Source organism: Condylostylus longicornis, unplaced genomic scaffold, assembly GCF_029603195.1.
Source record: "Condylostylus longicornis isolate FDR11 unplaced genomic scaffold, ASM2960319v2 ptg000100l, whole genome shotgun sequence".
NCBI classification, from domain to species: domain Eukaryota; kingdom Metazoa; phylum Arthropoda; class Insecta; order Diptera; family Dolichopodidae; genus Condylostylus; species Condylostylus longicornis.
Genome location: NW_026578068.1, coordinates 2,317,521 through 2,339,350, shown reverse-complemented (window position 1 = coordinate 2,339,350; position 21,830 = coordinate 2,317,521). Strand labels below are relative to the sequence as shown.

Sequence of the window (21,830 nt, the reverse complement as noted above, 5' to 3'; positions counted from 1 at the left end):
GTTACAAGAAAGTGATTTACTTTCTTGCAATTCGCAATGTTTATTTCATAAGGTTCTTGCTTTGAGACGGCACTTTTTATTAATTGCGTAGGATGCCGAACAAATTAGGCGCCGTGTTGTGAGTACTTTTTCAGAATTACTAGTATGAGAAGTAGTCTATATTTTGTACACAATAATACACATATTAACTAAATACTAAATTTTACATTAGTATATGTGCGTTTTATGCGTACTCTAGAACTGACAGGTCTATTCTGGGTGATTTTAAAGTTTTCTTCCTTCAGATAACTAGGTAAGCCAGATACTCAGAACTTCACTATACTCTTATATTTTTTTCCTATTAAGCTTAACCTAAATGAAAGAAGTCTTTGAAAAAATCTAGTTCTACACTCTTTCGTTGTAGTATTTAAAATATTATTCTCTTAAGAAATGGTTTGAATGGTCGTTTGAAAAATTCAATCTTTTCGATGGAAATACGCAATTATTCATTTCATTTACAATTGAAACAACAATTTAGCATAATGTGAAAACAATATTAAAAAGTTACTTTTAAGCGATATTTAGAGGTAAATAGATGCTTTCTGAAAGCCTTTTTGAAAACCAAAAAAAAAAAAAACTTTTATTCTTTTTCAACAATTTTTTTTTGTCTTCATCTGTGAAATTTTTACTTTAATCCTAACAGTACAACTTGTATTAAGGATAGTTGTGCTTTACTTTTTCTTTCCTGTCCTTAAAACTTTTCTGAATTATATATATTTTTCTTAAATATACATACGTAGTAACTTAAGACCTTTCAGTTGTAAACTCAAAGATAAAACTTCAAGAAAAAAAAAAAACAAACATCAAATGTACAGTAAAAATGAAGAAAAAAGATTTAATCTGGATTTCTCTTTGGTTTCGGTATTAGCTGACCTAAATTTTAAAAATATTTTGAACACATACGCTTTAACTATATTTTTATATTACACTACATTTTTATATTATGTACTTCGACATACATGTACACATACACATAATAAATACTAGGTATTTGAACAGATAAAGTTTTGTCAGTTTTGTTTTTCTCGAAAAATTATCAAAAAATTTTCCTTTTTCTTTATTTTCTTTTACAATTATGTATTTGTCTTGCATAGTTTTGGTTTATTTAACATTGAATTTACCACAAATATTTTTCTTTATTTTTAAAAGATTTATTTAGTAAGAGTTTTTGAGCCTTATTTTTATTTGATCGCACAATTTATACAGAATAAAGTTAAGTAATCCACAATGTGTGTTAAGTGCATATTAACTTAGTTAAGCATTTACATTTTATTTTTTCTTTTCTCTTGTCGATTCTTCTTTTATCCCTTTTTTGTTTAGAGTATTATCGCATAAGGAGTTAGACATACTTTATTAGTACTCATACATTCTTTAATATAAGCAAAAATTTTATGTTTTTAAAAATTAAGAAACTATTAAAAAGAGTAGTAAGTCTCTTATAAATTTTTCTATATAGGGTATTCAACTTGAGCTTAAGTCGTTTTAAGAAAAATTGGTGTACCAAAACCATTTCTATATAATTAAATTAAGTCTGTACTTAAATTATGAACTTTAATATCATTCCATATAAATTGAATTTCATTAATCGTAATTTGTGCATTGACCACTATACTAACCAAAAAAAAAATATGGTTAAAATAATATCACGTGGGTATATGTACTAAATTTCGCACTAAAAGTGATATGAAAAAGGGTCCGGGAAAAGCTCAAGAAAGAAGCTGATAGAAGGGGGTCGGAACTATGAAAAAAATTCTTCAAAATTCAATTTTAAGAAACATCGTACCAGAATGTGGTAATAATAAGATCAACAAGATAAGGGTTCGTCACTATTCTCCTGAGTGAGTATTTCAAGCTTCGTTAACACATACCTGCAGAAGTCGATTGTGGAAGGCAATGGCACCTTTGTTGATTCTGTGTGGAAGAAGGGGAGACTTCAACACGCCTCCCAGTGGAGGATAGAGCTTTGGTTTACAAGAGAGGGAAGTTTCCAGTGTAGTTCCTTTTGGTAGCGCGTAAGGGCTGTGAAAAATAACCCTTATATGATACTTGAATTTATTGAAAATATATGAGTATATCTCGAGAGTACTTTTTAGGGAACATGTCTATAATTTTCTCGGAGGACGAGGCTGCAATATATCCATCCATCTATTAATGGCTTAAGGTGTAACTAAAAGAAGACGTACTAACAAATTTTAGGTATATAGCAGTTATTTCAAGAACTGAAAATCTAAAATTAAAAATAATTTTTTAATATTACATGTATAAATAGTATTAATTAATTTGAAATAGAAAAACAATTCTATATAGGATGCCAAGATTAAGAATAACTGCATTATTTACATTTACCATAATATACGTATACATTATTTGATATTTGTTTAACACATGTAATTTAATCTAAGAACATAACCAACATAATAAAATATAATGTAATGCATATAAAATGCCAAAACATTTTATTTGAAACCAAATTTATGCTAATATTAAAAATAAAATTTTCTAATTTTTTTCTTTTCAAACATTAAAAATCTAAATTTTCTTTTTATATGTATAATAAAATATAAGATTTTCAAAAAAAATTATCTATTATACTTACATGGTCGACATTTATATGCAATCTCAACAAATTTCCTTACACGAGGACATGGATCTGGCATTCTATGATGAAAACTACTGCTGCCAGCTTCACCACGGCCACTTGCACCAACACCATAGGTACCCGGTGTTGCATTAAATTTACAATGTTTCTTTTTTTGGCATGCTTCCACAACTGTTTGTAACAGAGAATACTGTGGTCAGCATAAAAAGAAAAAAAATTAAAAAGAAAAAAAAGAAAAATAAAATGAAAATTTATGTAAATTTCTTTTTTATATTTAGAATTAAAAGAAAAAGGACACTATTATTTTATTTTTATAGAGAGTAAATAAATATTACTGCTTTTCTTCTCTTTTTATTATTTAAATTAAATTATAAAAAAAATTGCTAATATGCACTGATTTTAAATAACTTCTATGTATTTGAAGATGAATATTGTTAGCCACAGCAGCATACTAAAAAGAATACAAGAAAATTTAAATGAGATCATATAAATTTTTGGTGTAAGACCCTTAAAATTCATGATTTTAAAATAAACATATGCGGTTTTGATTTTGTACTTTGGAAATTTTTCTTTTCGCTTTGTTTTTAATATTTTTATTAGAAAGCAAAAAAATAGCTTCTGAATCTCTCATGTAAGATGAATAAATGGTAAATTATTTTCTTATAAAAAAATTTATTTATTTTCTGAAATAATTGAGTGAGCTTGAATAATGTGCATGTTATAAATTAGTGCATGCTGGTACATACAAGATAATAAAGCTAGGACATTTTTACAACAGGATTATACAAAGGATCTATTCAACCTAATATACAGAGATCAACATTTGCAAAAATTTCTAAAATAAATTTTCGGGTTCATGTTATATTGAAATGTTATTTATTAAGTTGATTTGACATTCACATAATTAACAAATTTTTTAGTAAATAAATCTGTTTCAGGTTTAATGGTAACTAAAGATTTACATCGCATAAATGAGTTTGGTCAAAACGTATAATATGTACGAGAACAGATAGGGAAATAAATATGACAGTATACAACGTACATTGGGCAAGAAAGATGGCTCTTGGTACGGCTAGGAAAAATCTGGAACGATTGCAGAGACTCGCATGTGTTTGCATCACAGGGGCTATGAGAACTTGCCTAACTGCGGCAAAGGAGGTGATTTTGGGACCAACCTCTTTGCACCTTGTTGTCAAGATGGCAGCAAAGGTCGCCATTTTTAGGTTGGGAGAAATTGAGTCAGAGTGATTGAGGTCGGGATCGTCTTATCCCGGCGTTTCGGCTACTTTCGATATCTTAGGGCGACATGGTAAAGAAGTACAGCTGCGAGAAAAATTTTTCCACATTGCTGAGCAGCAGGAGGGACTGGGTGTGTGACTTTTGAGGTTACCCAGTGGGAACACACATTATCAGATGGTACGCTGATGGGTCGAAAACCAGTATGGAGACGGGTGCGGGGGTTTTTCTTGACCAAGAACCAAATTCTCCGAACCTATGGGAACTTTTTCGAGCGCGTTTTGGCGTTATTGCATGCCATTGAATTGTGTGTGCGATTCATTTTTGAAAGCCGGGTCGGATAGCCAGGCTACCATCAGAGCATCGAATTCTTTTTTGGTATCCTTCGCGACAGCATGGGGCTGTTTTCAGAAGCTCAATGAATTAGGCAGGCGCAACCGTGTCAATTTATGCTGGGTACTGGGCCACGTGAGCGTGGAAGGAAATGGGGCAGATGATACACTGGCAAGGAGGGGGAAAAATTCACCTCTTCTTGGATAGGAGCCCTTTAGCGGAACGGGACAGCGTACGATTCGTTGGGAAGAAAAGAAGGAATCAGAGAAGAGGCGGCCAAAGAACTGGAGAAGTCTTCCGAGGCTGCGGCAGGCCGAGCACTCCTCCTGGGGTATTATGAACAGGAGCTATTTAAGAGAATTATAGGATGGACGAGAACCATGTGAGAATTTTCACCGAGGTCTTGCCGGGTCACTGCAGACTTGGGGTGCACCTCAGTAGGTTGGGTTCGGAAGTTGGGGACACCTGATGATTCTGTGGGGAGTATGGAGAGACCTCGTAATAGAGTAATCATAAATTACGTTCATAGTAAAAAATAACCCTCAAAAGTCTACGAAAGAAATAGTTTCACGTAACAACACCCAACGAAAAAACGTAAGTTAAATCACCTAAACCGACTTTGATAAATTTTTTTGTATGGAGATTTTGAAACTAGTGTATATCAGCCAAGAGATTGGGAATATTACATGTGTTAATTAGGTAAAAAAATAAGCCAGATTACACAAAAAAACTTGTGTAAAATGTTTAGGAAACTAAGTTAAATATTCTAAGCTGTTTCAACTTATTCTTAGGTAATTTAACGTAGTATTATAATATAACATTAGGTAATGATCTATTTATGAAATCACCTTAGACTATAAGTCAATTTTACCAAAGCTAAAAATTCTTAGGTGTTGCTACTTAGGCAATATTTCCTAGGAATAAGTTATTATTCCTAAAAACTAAGCTGAATTATAAGTTCAAAATATATTTCCTAAACTTATGCTAAATTAGCTTAGTTCTTAGGTGATTTTACTTATATACGCAGATATCAATTCACCTAAGTGCTTGGGTAATATTGCTTAGTACTAAGCTATAATTCCTAAAAACTAAACTGATATACAAGTTCATAATAATTTTGTGAAGTCTTATATTAAATCAACTTAGTTCTTAGGTAATTTAACTTAAATTAAAGTTAGAAAAATGTGGTTAGAAATTCGCCTAAGCGCTAAGGTAATTTTTGCAAGCTTTACGTTTATCCAGCTAAGTTCTTAGGTGATTTTACTTATATAAAAAAAGCACGAAGTTATCAAGTCACCTAAGTGCTTGGGTAATATTCCAAAGTACTGAGCTATAATTCCTAAAAACTAAACTGATATACAAGTTAATAATTATTTTGTTAAGATTTATATTAAATCAACTTAATTCTTAGGTGATCTAACTTAAATTAAAGAGAGAAAAATTTAGTTACAAATTCACCAAAGCGCTAAGGTAATTTTTGCCAGCTTTACGTTTATCCAACTAAGTTTTTAGGTGATTTTACTTATACGAAATTGAAATATAATTATCAAACCGCATAAGTACCTAAGTAATATTTTTTAATAGTAAGTTACAATTCTTAAATACTAAATTATATAAAAGAAAGGTATACTTATTACCTCACCTGAATGCTTAGTTAATATTGTCTATGAACAAGCTATAATTCCAAAAATATAAGTTGAATTATAAGTTGATAATAATTTTGCTAAGTTTTATGTCAAATCAGCTTATTTGTTAGGTGGTTTTACTTATAGAAAGAGAAGTACAGTTAATTCGAAATGCAAATATTGAATCATCACGTGTCATTTTAAGAAATTGAAAAAAGAGGAAAAAAAACTAATAGAAATTTTTTACTTATGCTATAAAATATGCTCTTGCTAAAAAACCAACCCCATTCTAGCTTTTTTTATGCACATATGTATGTATATTAATTTTGAAAATTTTGTCCTATAATTTGGATTCAAATATTTTAAGATATTTCCATAATAGGCAATTCACCTGCTGTTTAATTATTAAAGTGCTCTTTTTTTTACATAAACTTGATAAATAAAAGTTAAATTATGTTTCTAAATCTGTTGGCGTGTTCACCATGCATTATCCAAATTAAAAAGCAAAATTATGCGTTGTTTTGTTCAAAATCATCTATTTCCATACGAAATACGCCTGGTAAATAATTGACAATTTGATTTATTCAGCTTTACAATTTCATATTGTAATTGAAAAATTAAATTTTTCAAACAACTTTTTCTAATTTTTTTTTGTTAAGCAAACTTTGTAAGTTGTTTCGAAAATAATTTTTTTTATAAATTTTCTACTCAGGTAGTTATCAAAAAAAAGTATGAGTCGACTCTTAGTTTATCAATAATTATACATGTGATTAACAACTTTTTGTAATAAAACTGAATTTTTATAATTATTCCAGACAGAAAAGGAGAACTTTTAAATAGAGAAAACAATTATTTCCTAAATTGTTACATTTTTAATGCAAGTGCTCATTTTTTTAATATACAAGAACTGTCCCTGCTTTTAAATAAGAAAACATCACTGAATTATAAATTCATAACAATATTTCTAAATCTTATGTTAAATCAGCCAAGTTTTTAGGTAATTTTACTTATAGAAAGAGAAGTACAGTTAATTCGGAATGCAAATGCTGAGTCACCACGTTGTCATTTTGAGAATAGAGGAAAAAAATAAGCAAATAAAAATTTTTTGCTTGTGTCATTATAATAAAATGTTGTCCTATAATTTAGAATCAACAAGCTTAAGTCATTTCTGAAATCTGCAGAGGATGGCATAATAATTAAGCGCTCTTTTAACATAAACTTGATAAATAGGTTGCAATAAAAAAATAAAAGGAAATAACCAATGTCGTTTTCAAAACTTTCTTATAAATTTCTTTCTGAACGATGTAAATTAAAAAACTAAATTATTTGTTGCTTTCTAATATTTCCCCGTTAAAATATTGATATTTTCGTTTGATTTTGAGGAAGACAATTTTTCATTTTTTACGAACTTTGATTGCATTTAAAATTTTCAATATAATCAAAATTTTACAATTTTGAAAAGATGTACATATACAATTCGTCAATTTCATTCATTCAGCTTTAAAAACTGTACAGCACATTTTATAGGTGGTTTTCAATCATTCCAAATCTATTCTATAACTTTTCTATTAAGGCAGTATAATCAAAGAAAAAATATTAATTATTACATATAACAAAAAAAACTTTATTTTAATACTTCAAATTTATATTATTATATAAATTGTCTGACTTATATAGATATTTATTGTAATATAGAAAACAGTCAACTTAAAATTTATGTTATTTATGTTACAACTTTTCGTATACTTAACGTAAATATAAATAGAGGAAAAAAAATATTTCAGAATTTTTAATTATCAGTGCAAGTGCTACTCTTGAACACATAGTAGAATCGCCTCTGCTTGTAAATATGTCATACCTAATTCCCAAAAATTAGCTGGTAAATTTATAACAATTTTGCCAAGTGTTATGTTAAGTTACCTAAGTTCTTAGATGATTTTATGCATGTGTACTTACATACATATGTAAGAGAGAAAAGTACAGTTATTAATTTATTTAAGTATTGAATATATGATCTATGAATAGGTTATAACCAGGGTTACCATTCATGAAACAATTAATGGGCCAAATTTTAAAACCAAAGGGCCAAGATTATTAATGTGCTTAATTTTCGAAGTAAAAAACTTATTGCTATTCTAATGGCAAATTTGATTCAAATTTTACCTTTTTATTCCAAATTTTATATTACGATGCGTTTTTTATTTTGTTGTGAGGTCTGAAAAATTTTCTGTTTATATGTACATAATTATATAAAATTGGGAATAAAATACTTAACAAACCTTTTGCTGCATATTCGATATTTTATAACTAAAAAAACACATTCTAATATGGAAATGGGTTTTATAGTAATGTTAAATTAACAATACTAAGAGCATTGTACACAATCTTATAACTTAATTCTAAGGTCTTGCAAAATTAAAATATATATAAAAAACTTAAAAAAAAAGGAGAATTAAGGTTTTTTTCAAGATTTCAAAGATGGGTCAAATACGACCAAATAATACGAAAAATCAGCCAAATTGATTTTAAGCAAGAAAAACGGGCCACGCCTGTCCCACTTACTACAAAGTGACAACGCTGGTTATAATTGCAAAAAAGTTAAGTTCATATTAATTTTGCCAAGTGTTTTGTTAAGCCGGCTAAGTTCTTAGGTGATTTTTCTTATGAATATGAGAAAAAAATCACATGAGAGCAAAAAACAAATCATTCACTTGTGTATATGAGAGAAACAGTTATCGAAACCGCATTGATTTTTATGTTTTGTATAGAGTTAATTTTATTCGTTTCTAGTCTCGCATAAAGAGTGTTTGCCAGTAAAGTTTCTGTTTTCAGTGAACAATAATTTTGAAATATATGTGTTTAAAAAAAATAAAGTTAAAAAAATTATGCTTAGGTATTTAAATATATATTATTAATCAAAATATAAAAATTAGAAAACTATTTACATAAAATATTAAGTGCTTTGAATTAAAATAAAAGTTAAAATTTATTTTAAATTGAAATACATATGTACATATATACATACTTTATTAATTTTAGTCAATTTTCTAAAAAACATGTACATACATGTTTATATGTGCATTTACGTTTATATGTGCATAATAGTGGAACGTAAAAGGAAAGGAAAAGAAGTAATTCAAATATTGGTAAGTTAAATTTCAAATAGTAATACAAATTATATTGTACATTTTGTCAATGCCAATGTGATACAAAGGAGAGAAATGATAATTTTTCTTGTAATTGTTTGATCTATGTATACATAATTTGTGATATTTTGTATTTTTTTCTAATGTAGAATTAGAAAACCTAAAAATTAATACATAATTTATGCATATAACGCTATATAAAGCAGAATTAAGAATTTCATAACAAGAATCAATACAAGAAATTGAACAAAATTAACAAAAAAATAGCAGATTTAAAAATTTAAATTAACCAGCATTGTACATATGTTAATATTATTTAATTTCAATTTTTATATTTAAATTTAGATACATTAACAACTGACCGGCAGTCATCATAATGATTTGCTACTTATGTAAACGCCGATTTAAATCTGTTAGCCTTTTAAGTGCCCATATGTTTCATACTTATTATGTAAATATGTGAAAACTTGTCATCTCAAGAAGCAGAAAAAATTTTCACTGAGCTTAAATACATACGGGATTGGGAGGAAGTTATATCGAAATGGAAAAAAACTATAGAGTTCAGAAGAAAAAATATGTTAGACTCTAAGAAGAATCTGGAACAAATTTTGGTTGACTGGCCCCTATTTAGATATTCGAAAGCACCTGAACTGGTAAGAATCGTCATAGAAATTAGAAAATTTAAAAAAAAGTTAAACACATTATTTGTTAATAAAATCACAAAAATAATTAACTAATACAAATTATTTTTTTCTAGGTTGAGATCGATTACTCTCACTTTTTTCCACATAATAATTTTGATTTTAATTTATGGACAGCTTTTGTAAAGTTGCAGAAAAAACCTATACAACAAAGATTAAAGATGCTGCAACAAAAAACTTATTAAAAATCTTTAAAGAAAAAAAGAAGATGATGGATTCAGGTTGGTACATTTTATTACAATTTAATAAACAATTATGGTTTTATTTCTATGGTCCTAATGCTACATTATATAGTTTCTTGTTAACATTAATCCAGTTACTTTTTTTTAGACAACATACATGTTTGCAATATGTAGTTTCTACATGCAGTTTTATTACCGTCTATTAAGGTAATCAATGGAAAACGGGTAAAATATACTATTCATGATTCCCATCGAGCATTCACATTACCTATACATTTGGAAAATCAAGTGAATAGTGCCTTAAACGGATTAACTGATCAACATTATCAAAATAAATCGACTTTGCAACCATTCATTTTGATTACCGGAGAAGAATTTCGCTACCAAAAATTCTACATTGTTCTGGCAGATGTAAAATTTCAAGTTAATACTTACTAAGAAACTATTCAATGTTGCTTTAAATTATTCTATCGTATTTTGGAAGGAAGTTTTTTTCGTTTTAAATTATTTAAGAAATTAGACATACGGAATTAGCTCATTAGCTTATTTAGTTTATATAACTTTTTGCATAAAGCTAAAATATTTAAAACACAATATTGTTTACATTTAGAGTCAGACATTAATTATACAGAATTAACAGAATTAAAAATAAGTTTAAATTTTATAACAATTTTTTTTAAAGGATAGATATAAGCAATAATTAAATTCATTTTGGAAAGTTGAAATACAGTTTGAAAATCTTTTTTGTGAACATCAAAGTTTTTCCTATATATGGATAAGTAACAAACATATCAAGAAAAACAAATTTGAAACTTTTAAAATAATTTTGCCAAAAGAGAAAAGGAAAATTTCTTTTAGTTTCTGTATTTTAGTTTTTTTATAAAGTATAACATTTTGGATTAATTAATATTACTTTCAATTTACATTTAGATTACTTTTAATGCTACAAAATTCCAAATTGGAACGTATTTTTTTATTACAAAATAATATTTCAAAGAATATTTCAATAATTATGACAATAACAGAAATATTATTTCACGAAATAATTTACAATATTTTTTTTTTTAAATAAAAACCGCTTTATATGTGAATTAATTGAAAAACAAATTTTTTATTATACATTGTTGCTAGATTTTCACTTGAAAATAAGTTTAATATCTTAAAATATTAGTTATCATAAAATAGCTTAAAAGTAAGGTAAGTCACGTTATTTATTAAGCTATTAAAACAGCTTATAAATAAGTTAAAACATCTTATTTATTAAGCTATTTAAACAGCTTATAAATAAGTTAAAATACCTTATTTGCTAAGCTATTTGAACAGCCAAGAAGTAAGGTAAAACACCATATCTGCTAAGCTATTTGAACACCCAAGAAATAAGGTAAGACACCTTATTTTCTAAGCTATTTGAACACCCAAGAAATAAGGTAAGACACCTTATTTGCTTAGCTATTTGAACACCTAAGAAATAAGGTATGACAACTTATTTGTTAAGCTATTTAAGTACCTTAAAAATTAGGTAGAACACCTTAACTGTTAAGGTAATACAGCTTAAAAATAAGGTAAAACTTGTATAACAATTTACGCTGTTATACAAATATAACAGTCAAAAATAAGGTAAAACACCCAAGTGGCTAAGCTGCTCTGCCTAAGGCAATAAGTTTTAGCCAAAACCGATAAGCTGAATTTCACTAAGGCTTGGCTGATTTTCCATTGCTTTTTTTTACCAGGTTTTACCCAATTTTTCTTAGTTATATTACCTAATATATTAGTTGGCTGAAAAACACCCAATAAATAAGCTGCGCCACACTCGAATTTTAGCTAATTTAAACTAATCTTTTCGTTCAGTGAAGCATTTAAAGGATAGTCGTTATTTGAGCCTGAGTTCCTCCAACACAGTTATTATGAAGAAAATTGAATAAAACAAATCTTTTTCTACATTTCAAAAATATTCAAAAACTAAAAGACTGCAAAACTAATTCAAAAATTTTTAATTCTCTTAAGGATTCTGAAATTATTTTTAGATTCTATTCAATATGGTAAAATTTTCCGAAACTTTAAATTTTTTGTGAAAATTGCAACAATTTAAACTAAACTACTTCTATTGAAATTTGAAAAACGAATATAAAATTTTAATGTATTTTCATAAGTTCATAAAAAATATTCAAGAACCATATTGATTCTATTTAAAAATAATTTTATAGTAAGTTTCTTCAAAACTTACTTAGTATAACATCCAATTTAAATTCCTTTCAAAATTAACTATGTAATGTGTGTTTGTATTTTGCTACTTAATATTCTCACATAACTTAAAACGTGTTAAATTTTTCTTTTCACATACCATAGATTTTAAAGTGTTTACAGTTAATTAGATAACAGTTTTTCAGTATATTACGGAAGCGCTATAACTATTTTTTATGTGTGTAAAAACCAAACTATAAAAAGTACAAAAAATATCTACAATACTTGAAAAATTTTCCTACTTACTTATAAGTATATGGTACTTTTTCTCTTCTTTTTTATTACATATACTACAAGTGTATGAACCAAGAACTATGTGCAGAAAATAACGATTAAATTTCATAGATATTTCCCAAAACAACCATTGTAGTTAATAATCGAAAGAAAATATTTTTGTATATGTATACTTATGAGTATGTATAACCGTATAAAATTCTGTAATGTTTTTATTTCATACATCGAAGATTCTTATTAAGAATAATATAAAAACATACGTAAAAAAATGGAAAATCATAAGAGCGTTTTTTATTTAATAATTTTTGCTTTCGTTTTTTTTTCTATCCTTTATATTATACACTTACATATCAAAACATAAAAGAAAACGAGGGTGAGAAAATTCCTTAACACTTATTTAATTATTTTATTTTGAAAGAAAGAAACACACAAAAAAAAATGAAAAACCAAAAACAAAACAAAAAAAAAATTAAATTGCTTCCTATCTATAATTTTCCCGTTATACGATGAAGTCATTTTCAGGCAATCCTTGATTTATGATTTGATTATCTCACACAGCAGGCTGCTCTTTGCTTAAAATATAACCATATATATAAGATAACCATGTTATTCATTATCATAAGAGAAATGAGAACCATGGTGGAACAAAAAAAAAAAGAGAGAGCGAGAAAAAGATTACAAAAAAAATTTATACTTTAAATGAAAAATCGGGAAATATAACGAAATAACCGTTTGTTATAATCTTATAACGTATGTTCATGAAAGCCGTTTAACTGGATTGTGTATTAATAAAATAAATGAAAAACAAAACAAAAAAGAAAACAAAAAATAATCTTCTTTTTTGTTCCGTTATTCTCAAAAAGTCCTTAAAAATGTCTTTAACAAGATTAAAATTGTAGAAAGAAAAACGGAAATCTATGTTAAGTAATAATTTATCTTTGATTCTTATCCTTAATTCAAATCTATTTTTATAATACTGTTATTTTATCTCTAGATATTATGCGCATACATAATTTTAATTGTATAAGGTCTTACGTATAATACACATATATACAAATAGCACATAATAAATTTACGTTATAACCAAACTACATAATTTGACTAAGGTACTTCCTAATTTTATTTCTAATTCGAGTTTTTGTTTTAATAATTCGAAAACCTTTGGAATTGATGGCATTTGCCTTTTTTTTTAATGGGAAAGCAATGAGCCGCCTAAATATAACTTCTTGGAGAATATTTGTTCACATCCATATGTTAAGCCGCTTACTCTTGTGAAGCTGTAATCTTACCGGTCTAGAAGTCCTCTCGAAATCTAAAGGCTGTAGAGGGGTATAGGTCTCCAACTTTTAACCGAAGCTTGCTAAAATTTTATATATGCCTATTCTATAGTACAATGGTAGAAACAACAATATTACATACGAAAAATGATTCCAAGAAAGTCGGCCTTTTTTACTTAAATTCAGATTTATTGAATTTTCATATATTTAATTACAGCAATACGCTTACAAAAAACCAAATACCACAAATATTGTTAAATTTGTAGCGTAATATTTTTTAATCAAAAATATTAAACTACAAATTTTTATAAGCTAGCTACTTAGTATTTTATACAACCTTACACAATATAAAATTTAATTTAATTTAAATTGATACGATGTGATTTCACGTTAGGAAACGTTATAATAGAAGTTGTCTGTTTTAGTATTGAATATCATAATAAAAATATTAATAGACACTTGTGTTTATATAATGTCTCTGTGTCTATGCCAATGTGTATGATAAAAAAAAAAAATTAGACATTTTTTATTGCTAAAAAAATTTTAAAAATTTTCCTTTTTTTCAACGTTTCATAACACTTTTATATTTTTCTCCTTTATAACAATATGTGAGTTAAAACACATCTGAGACTTACCTTTGTATGATTATACGTGTGATATTCAAACATCCTTGTTTATTTATACCTATATTTGTTTGTGTTTTTGTATTTATATAGAGGATCTTAATTACATTTTCTATCTTACATTCAATGATATGTTTTACAAATTTAGCTTTCATATTTTATGTACATTATTATATATATAATATACATGTAATATCTATACTATGTTATTATCGTAACAATGTTTGTATTCATATGTACAACACGAAATGGCACACAATCTTTTAACGTAGGAATGGCATAAACATATTTTAAGATTACCAAACTCTTGAATTACAAATATTTTATGAAAAGTAATTAATTGTTGTGTTGTTGATATTGTACTCGTAAAATTTTAAATTCCTCTTTACATTTAAATATTATTCACATGTAATATAATATTGCATATCTTAGGGCGTCTTATTTGAAAATTAAATTGAAAAACAAATTTTTTTTCCAAAACTTTTAAGTAAAAATTGCAATTTATTAAAACAATAATTTTTATTTGAAATTTAAAGGAATTTTGTTTCTTAAATTCAAAAACTTTTTCGGAAATTTGAACAGCTAGTATGAAAACTTTAAACAAGAAGTGAAAGTGCATCCTTTTACAACTGATCTAAGATATTCAATGTTAAATATTGAAAAAGTAAACTTTTAAAAATTTCACTAAAAAATTGTTTAACTAATTTTATTACCGGATTTCCTGGAACTCTGGTTAGTTTAACTAATAATTAAATTAATTGAAAAAGTTTTATTCCTCGAATTTCGAAACTATTACCATCTTTAATAAAATTATTAATAAAAACTGCAAAAAAAAATTGAAAAAATTTCCTAATTTTTTTTTACTTTAACTCCTTATCTACTCTTTAGATACTCTAGCTAGGCATTAATTTCAGGTTTTGAAATCAAAGTCGCACAATTTCCAGTACTTATTTTAAAATTCAATTTTATTCTTTTCTCCCGTTATTTGGTAACACTAATTTTCCCAAAAAAAAAAGAGAAAATAAAAATTTTTCATCGATACAAAAATTTTAGGCATATAAAACGTATTAAGTTACAGAATCATTGGGCCATAGATTTACTTGAAATATTTCAATGAAATTAGATGCTCTAAAAAAGGAAAATATATGACTTTCCCAGTTCATTCTGATAAGCAATTTAAAAAAATTATCAAAGAAAAAAATAAGGACGAAAAAAATATTTATACATAATATCTACAAAAAAAAAAAGCGAAAACGAGATAGAAAATTCAAATACACATGTCTTCAAATAGAAAAGAAAATATGGTGAAACAAGGATCAGAGCTCTAACCAGGTTCAATATACACACACATAAATAAAATATAATCGATTCTACTGTATACTATATGAAATTCTTTATCGAATTCAGTAACATCTTAGAACAAAATATCATACGAATTCATTGTAAATTATTTGTTAAGTTAAGGGAGAAATTTATTATAATATCAGCAAAGAAATAATATTTTGTATATATTGTGCCTACATGTTTATTTATTCGAACATTTATAAATTAAAACAGGATCGTCTCTTAATGAAACATTTTAAATACTCTTGAGAATGTGAATTCAAATTTTATATTTTATCCATTTATAAAAATAATTTTTCGATTTCATTATTGAAATTGCTATTAATTTGAAAGTTTCAAAATGGAATTCATATTGTAAATTGTTGTTTGAAATTCGAAGATGGAGAAATTGTATAAAAATGGCGAAAATCACTTTCTACAATATCTATAGCTGCTTTTGGCAATTAATATTATTTAAGTTGCAAACCCGAAAGTATGATATTTGCAATCACAATTGCAACTATTAATGACGAACTTGTCACACGTTTACGTAAATAACATTCAAAAAAGCAGGATTATGTGTGCACTTTCTTAACTGATCAAATATACCCTTAGAACATAGGAACTAAGATATGCATAGTCTTTAAAATCAAGAAGAGATTTTAGGAGAATAATTGGAATTTTAATTAAAATTTTGAGAACTTCTGTACATACTGACTGAATCAATTTTAATTCCACTTGCATCTATAGTCTTTTATAATGAAACTTTTAATTTTCAAAAATTTTAAAAACCAATAAGAAGAAAATTTTATTTCTTAAATATTTTTCTTTTAAATCGCTGGTTTGAAGGTTTAAACTTTTTTCTTTTCATTCAATTTTATTAAGGAAGACCTTCAATTCCGGGGTAGTAGAGAATTTGGCTTTTTCGTTGACCAAGCGTTCAATTAATTTTATTTTCTTTTCCAATTCGTTTTTTTAATTTTTTTGTCAAAACTTTATAATGAAAATTTTCAACTTATCTAAAGTTATTTTAAATTAAAAACTGCGTTAATATTGAAAAAGTCAATTTTAAATAAGAATAAAACTTTTATACGCTTATTTATTTAATTTAATTTATAATACACAACCATTTTGGTAAATGGTTGGAAAAGTTTTAAACTTTGAAGTATATTGTATGATGAGAAGCAAATAAAATTAATTTTCCAATTAAAAGAAAACATGCACTTATTTATAATGTTATCCTTTCTCAAGGATCATTCAGAAAAATATTTTGCTTTAATTGTATTTTTTTCTTTGTGAATTTTTCTTCAGCTTTACGAATTCAATTATGCTCCCGAGTAATTCGGTCATATTTAAGTTTGCTTATATTTTTTTCAATTTAGTTTTTCAATGTTTTCTAATAATTTTATTTTTTCTGAATTGCTATAATTTTCAGATGAGAGTTTAAATGTACATTTTGTTTTTTGATTGTCTTTTACTTTTCAAGGAAATTCGATTGCGAGTCCTAAATTTAAATGCTGAAGAGTAACCAAAAATTAGCTTTACTTTAAAAAATTTTATTTCAACAATCAACAATAATTTTTTTTAAATTAAATCATCATAATAATGATGTTAGTACAATAACAAGACACTATCCGAATACAATCTACAATAATATTCGAATATACTATCATTCTTGTTCTACTCTTTCACCTATTATAATAGTAAATTAAAGTTCAACCACCTTTAGATTTTATAAATTAAGAATAATATTGTTGAATTTATTTTGTTGACTTTTGAAAATTTTTAATGCAAATATTCTAAAATATCCTGAACAAAAACTGTTATACAAACAAACAAAGTAAATTTATTTTAATTTATGATATGGTCAATTTTTTACATAAAATAAGTTTTTCTTCTCTTTTAATAGTTTAACACAATTTTCTAAATTTTTCGGGCAACACAGAACAAAATTCAACCACTTCCAGAATAAATTTGAAATTAAAAACTGACGATAAAATTTTTTTTTGTGTTTCCATATGAACAACTTGTTTACATAAATAATTTTATTTATAAAATTAAAACATTGTTTTTTTCTAGCTTTTAAATTTTTTGAAAGAAAAAAACCATCTCTGTCTATTTATTTTTTGCAATATTTATTTTGTATTTTGATAGCATTTAATAACATTTAAAAAAGCATTTGTAGTATACCTACATATACTAAGAACGTTTTGTGTTGCCGCTTTAGAATATTGATATCCAAAGATTTGAAGAGTCTTAGTAAATTTGATTTATTTTGTAGCAACCAAATGAATTTTTGATTACAAAATATAGAAAAATATGGAAGGATAATACATAAGAAAAATATAGACAGTTTTTGTTTCAACATGAGCTGGCAATATTGGTAACATTACATATAACACGTGAGCTTTAGAAAAAGAAAAGTGTGGCAACCCTGATAGCAATATTTTAGTAAATTTGATGTTATCCTCTGTTAATTCTGTTGTTATATTTGATACTTTTTTTTAGGAATCTTCAATTAGTCAGATAAGGTATGCTAAATTTACAGAATCGTTTTTAACATAGTTTTACATTTATATGCAGCATCTGGGACTGGGGGGAAAGGGTCTGACCATACTCAGTCGTCAAAATTTAAGGACATTAGTGGGGGTTTCCACTGGACACTGTCTCTCGAGGGTCCACACTTGAAAAGGATGGGCAGGGTGGCGAATGAGGTCTGCCGTTTATGCCTGGAGGAGGACGAAACCATGGAGCACTTACTGTATGAGTTGCGGTTGATCGCCTGCGACTGAGATGCTTCGGGGTGGGAGCTTTGTGACCCCGGGTAGGATCTCGCAGCTTGATATGGGTCGACGTGAGTGGGGCCTAAGGGCCTCGGTCACCATAGAGAAAAAAAAAAAAAAATATATGCAGATAAATTTTTGTGTTGGGCTACATCATTTAAAAAAATAATAGGGCAGTTCTGGTAAAATACAAATTTCGATTAATTGAAAAAACTTTTGAATGCCTTAAAATTATATTAAATTTAATATTTGTAAAAATTTGTTAAAACAATTGGAGAATCGTCATTTTTCAGATTATAAGAACAGATTTTCAATATCTCGAATACTACAATAAATAAGTATGATCTTATAAAAATAGCAATTAATTATACCCTACACAAACCCAAATAACTCTTTTCATAAAAAACATTTCCAAGTCCTGTTTCCTATAACTGTCCAAAACTGTAAGTGCTATTCTATAACTAATACAAATGTAATAGTATTTTTTAAATCTTGTTTGATTTTTAACATAATTATTATGCTAATTACAGAAACTTAATTAAGATTAAATGTGTACCGTATTGCACAAAATAATGATAATAATATTGTGTTATACATGGTATTGTATTTTTAGTTATTCCTTACAACTATGGTGATCAACTTCAATTCATTTTATATTATTTGTTTCGCACTCTGTTGTGTAAAAAGAAGGGAAAAGAAAACAAAAATTCTGCAGAATAGACAAAATATTATGTAAGGGCTAAAATAATGTAGAATCATTTATTACTCTATATACGTACTACTCAAAGAAATCTCTTTTAATATAACATATATAATATAATGTATAATATTAAAATAATATTATGTAATACTATATATATGGCACATAATCTACAATTTCTTTAAATATTTGGCAAACAATGAATACAATATAAACCCATATTATATACACATAAATATATTATTATGTAACTATATATAATACATATTTAATATATTGTTTTCTATAAGATTTCTTTTGATATTACATTCTCCATTTCCTTTAATATTAAAACGTTGTAACTGTTCGTAAAGTACTTTTCAAAAATAATAAACAAAATAGAAGTAATATCAGATCAAAATTTATGCAAGTTAGCAAAATTCAAATCAGCTGAATCTATTTCAATTTTTTTTAAAGAGTTAGTTTTTTTCTGAGAACGTCAGTTAAACATTAAACTCAGGGCAAACAAACAAAATTTTTATATTATAACAACTATATTTCGAACATTAAACTAAGTAAAATAATTTGGATTACGATATGATGAATTTGTGTTGATTTTCAGAGACTATCTAGTCCTAGTGTATTAAAAGTTGGATCAACAAAATCGGCCTTACAACTTTCAACGTAATGTCAATGGACAATGTCGTAATCTGAAAATTTAAATTCAACTGTTTCGCTTGGACCATCAGAATACAATGAAAGAATAGCGAATTTTTCTCTTTTGTCGTGATTTTTTGGGTGATATAATCTGAACAGTCTGTTTTTGTTTCGTACATTTCAACTTAACGACTCTGTTATTTACTTGAAAATTGACATGAAACTACTGGTTTTTATGTAACCATTTTTTTTTATTTAAGAAAAACAAAATGAAGATAGAAGCAATAGGTTTATCATGAGAATAAGTGATATTTTAACATTTTGAATTTTATTTTAATTCTATATTTTAGATCTTATTTTTTCTTTTTGTACAAAATCTAAACAATTTTACACATACTGACACACGAGAGTATTTTATTTTTTAATGTAATATAGAAAAATATAAGTTGTAAAATAGAAATAAAAAAGAAAATTATCTTGTTGTCATTTTTGTAAAAATTTCATCTATATATGAAATAAATTTTCCTTTTTCACTTTACTTTGCTCTCTAGAATAAGCAAAACGAAAAAAAGGGACGATAAAATAGAATATTTTGCATTATAATATTTGATATCGATATTTTGTACAAGTTAAGAATAAATATAGAATTTGATCGCGATATAAAATTAAAATCTTCAGGCTCCAAAATTATTTTTTCTTGAATATTATATCAGTTAATTTTTATACATACATATAAATTTTATGTACTATATAATATGTGTATGGTAAAATTCTTCTATGTTTAAAATCTACTATAGAGAAATATTAATCAACACGAATATTTCAAAATATTTTTCAGACTTGGCTATAAATTATATTCATGTAATAATACGAGTGCGATAGTTGTCACAATAAACTATACTATGAGAGCTGAAAGAAATTAAATAATTTCTCTCGCAATTTAATTTAGTTTCTGTGTACAATTTACAAAGATTCACAATGCGTAGACAATTGTAAAATATTTTACAAATTTATTGTGCTTCTTAATTTAAATGTCAACCAAATTTGTTGATATTATAACGAGATAATTGTTATAATAAATGTTATAGGAATTTTTAGAAGGGAATAATAATTTTAATAGAATATCAGACCTCCGCACACCAAGCTGAAGTTATTTTCTGTAATATTACGGACTTAGGCCGTTACAAAAATAATTCTTAATGTTTTCTGTTTTCGAAATACTTTTTTTGGGAAATTTTTCAGTATTCTTTGTCACTCTCATTTTGTTTAGTATGTTATTAAAAGCGATCTAGATTATGATACTTATTAATGACTTATTGTTTCGGTAACGTTACACAAAAAAATAATATTCTAAACTGTTAATATTTTTCTTCCATTCTTTTTCATTATTTTTACCTATATCACCAAAATATTAATGAAAACTATTTTCCGTGAAACACAATACAGAAAAATTGAAAAAAAAAAAATTTGGAAATTATTCAAAAAATATTTTATTAAATTTATTTCTTTAACTTTCCTCTTCAACCGCTGCTTTGAGCCAAGAAAAAAAAAATAAAATGTACCACAACTAGAATGAGGCAATAATTTTCTAACGATAAGAACAGTTTCTAATCCAATTTAAAAAATAAAATTTATAAAATTAAAACAGTGAAGTCAATTTAATAAAATATTCCTTTTTCTTTGGGACATCTGCCAATTTGCATTACTTTGAAAATATTCAATTGTTGTTTTGTATTTTATCTTTACTGCGAAGTAATTTTCAGTGTTTTTTGTGGGTTGTAATTTCTAAAACACAAAAATTCTGTTAAAATAAAAAAAATTAGGTTACAAAATATATTTTAAATATTTTGAATATAAATTTTTTATATTTTTATTTTTTTCTATTTTAACAATATTTTTGTATGAATCACTTTTCAAGTAAGTAAACATTTTGTTTATGCTTATAAGAAGGAATGAAAAATTTGTAGAAATTTATTACATTGAAAAAATCTAAAATTTTTTGCCAAATATATCTTTAACCCTACAAAAACTACAGTTCTTGAATTGTAGAAATTTGTGATGCTATTAAGTTTCCACCTTATTAAATTCACCATAGAAATTTTGTTTGATTAAACCAGATTACGAGTTACAATACTATTATAGATGTAATGTC

The 21,830-nt window shown here is 26.2% G+C and overlaps 1 protein-coding gene across 1 annotated transcript in view; it reads right to left on the bottom strand.

Annotated features, from left to right (window-relative positions):
• The window catches only part of LOC129614071 (probable serine/threonine-protein kinase pats1), a 100,562-nt gene that overhangs the window by 18,004 nt on the left and 60,728 nt on the right, over nt 1–21,830 (bottom strand). The window contains exon 4 of the mRNA XM_055528459.1: nt 2,636–2,828. Within this exon, the coding sequence (XP_055384434.1) occupies nt 2,636–2,828 (193 nt within the window). The remainder of the gene's footprint in view (nt 1–2,635; nt 2,829–21,830) is intronic.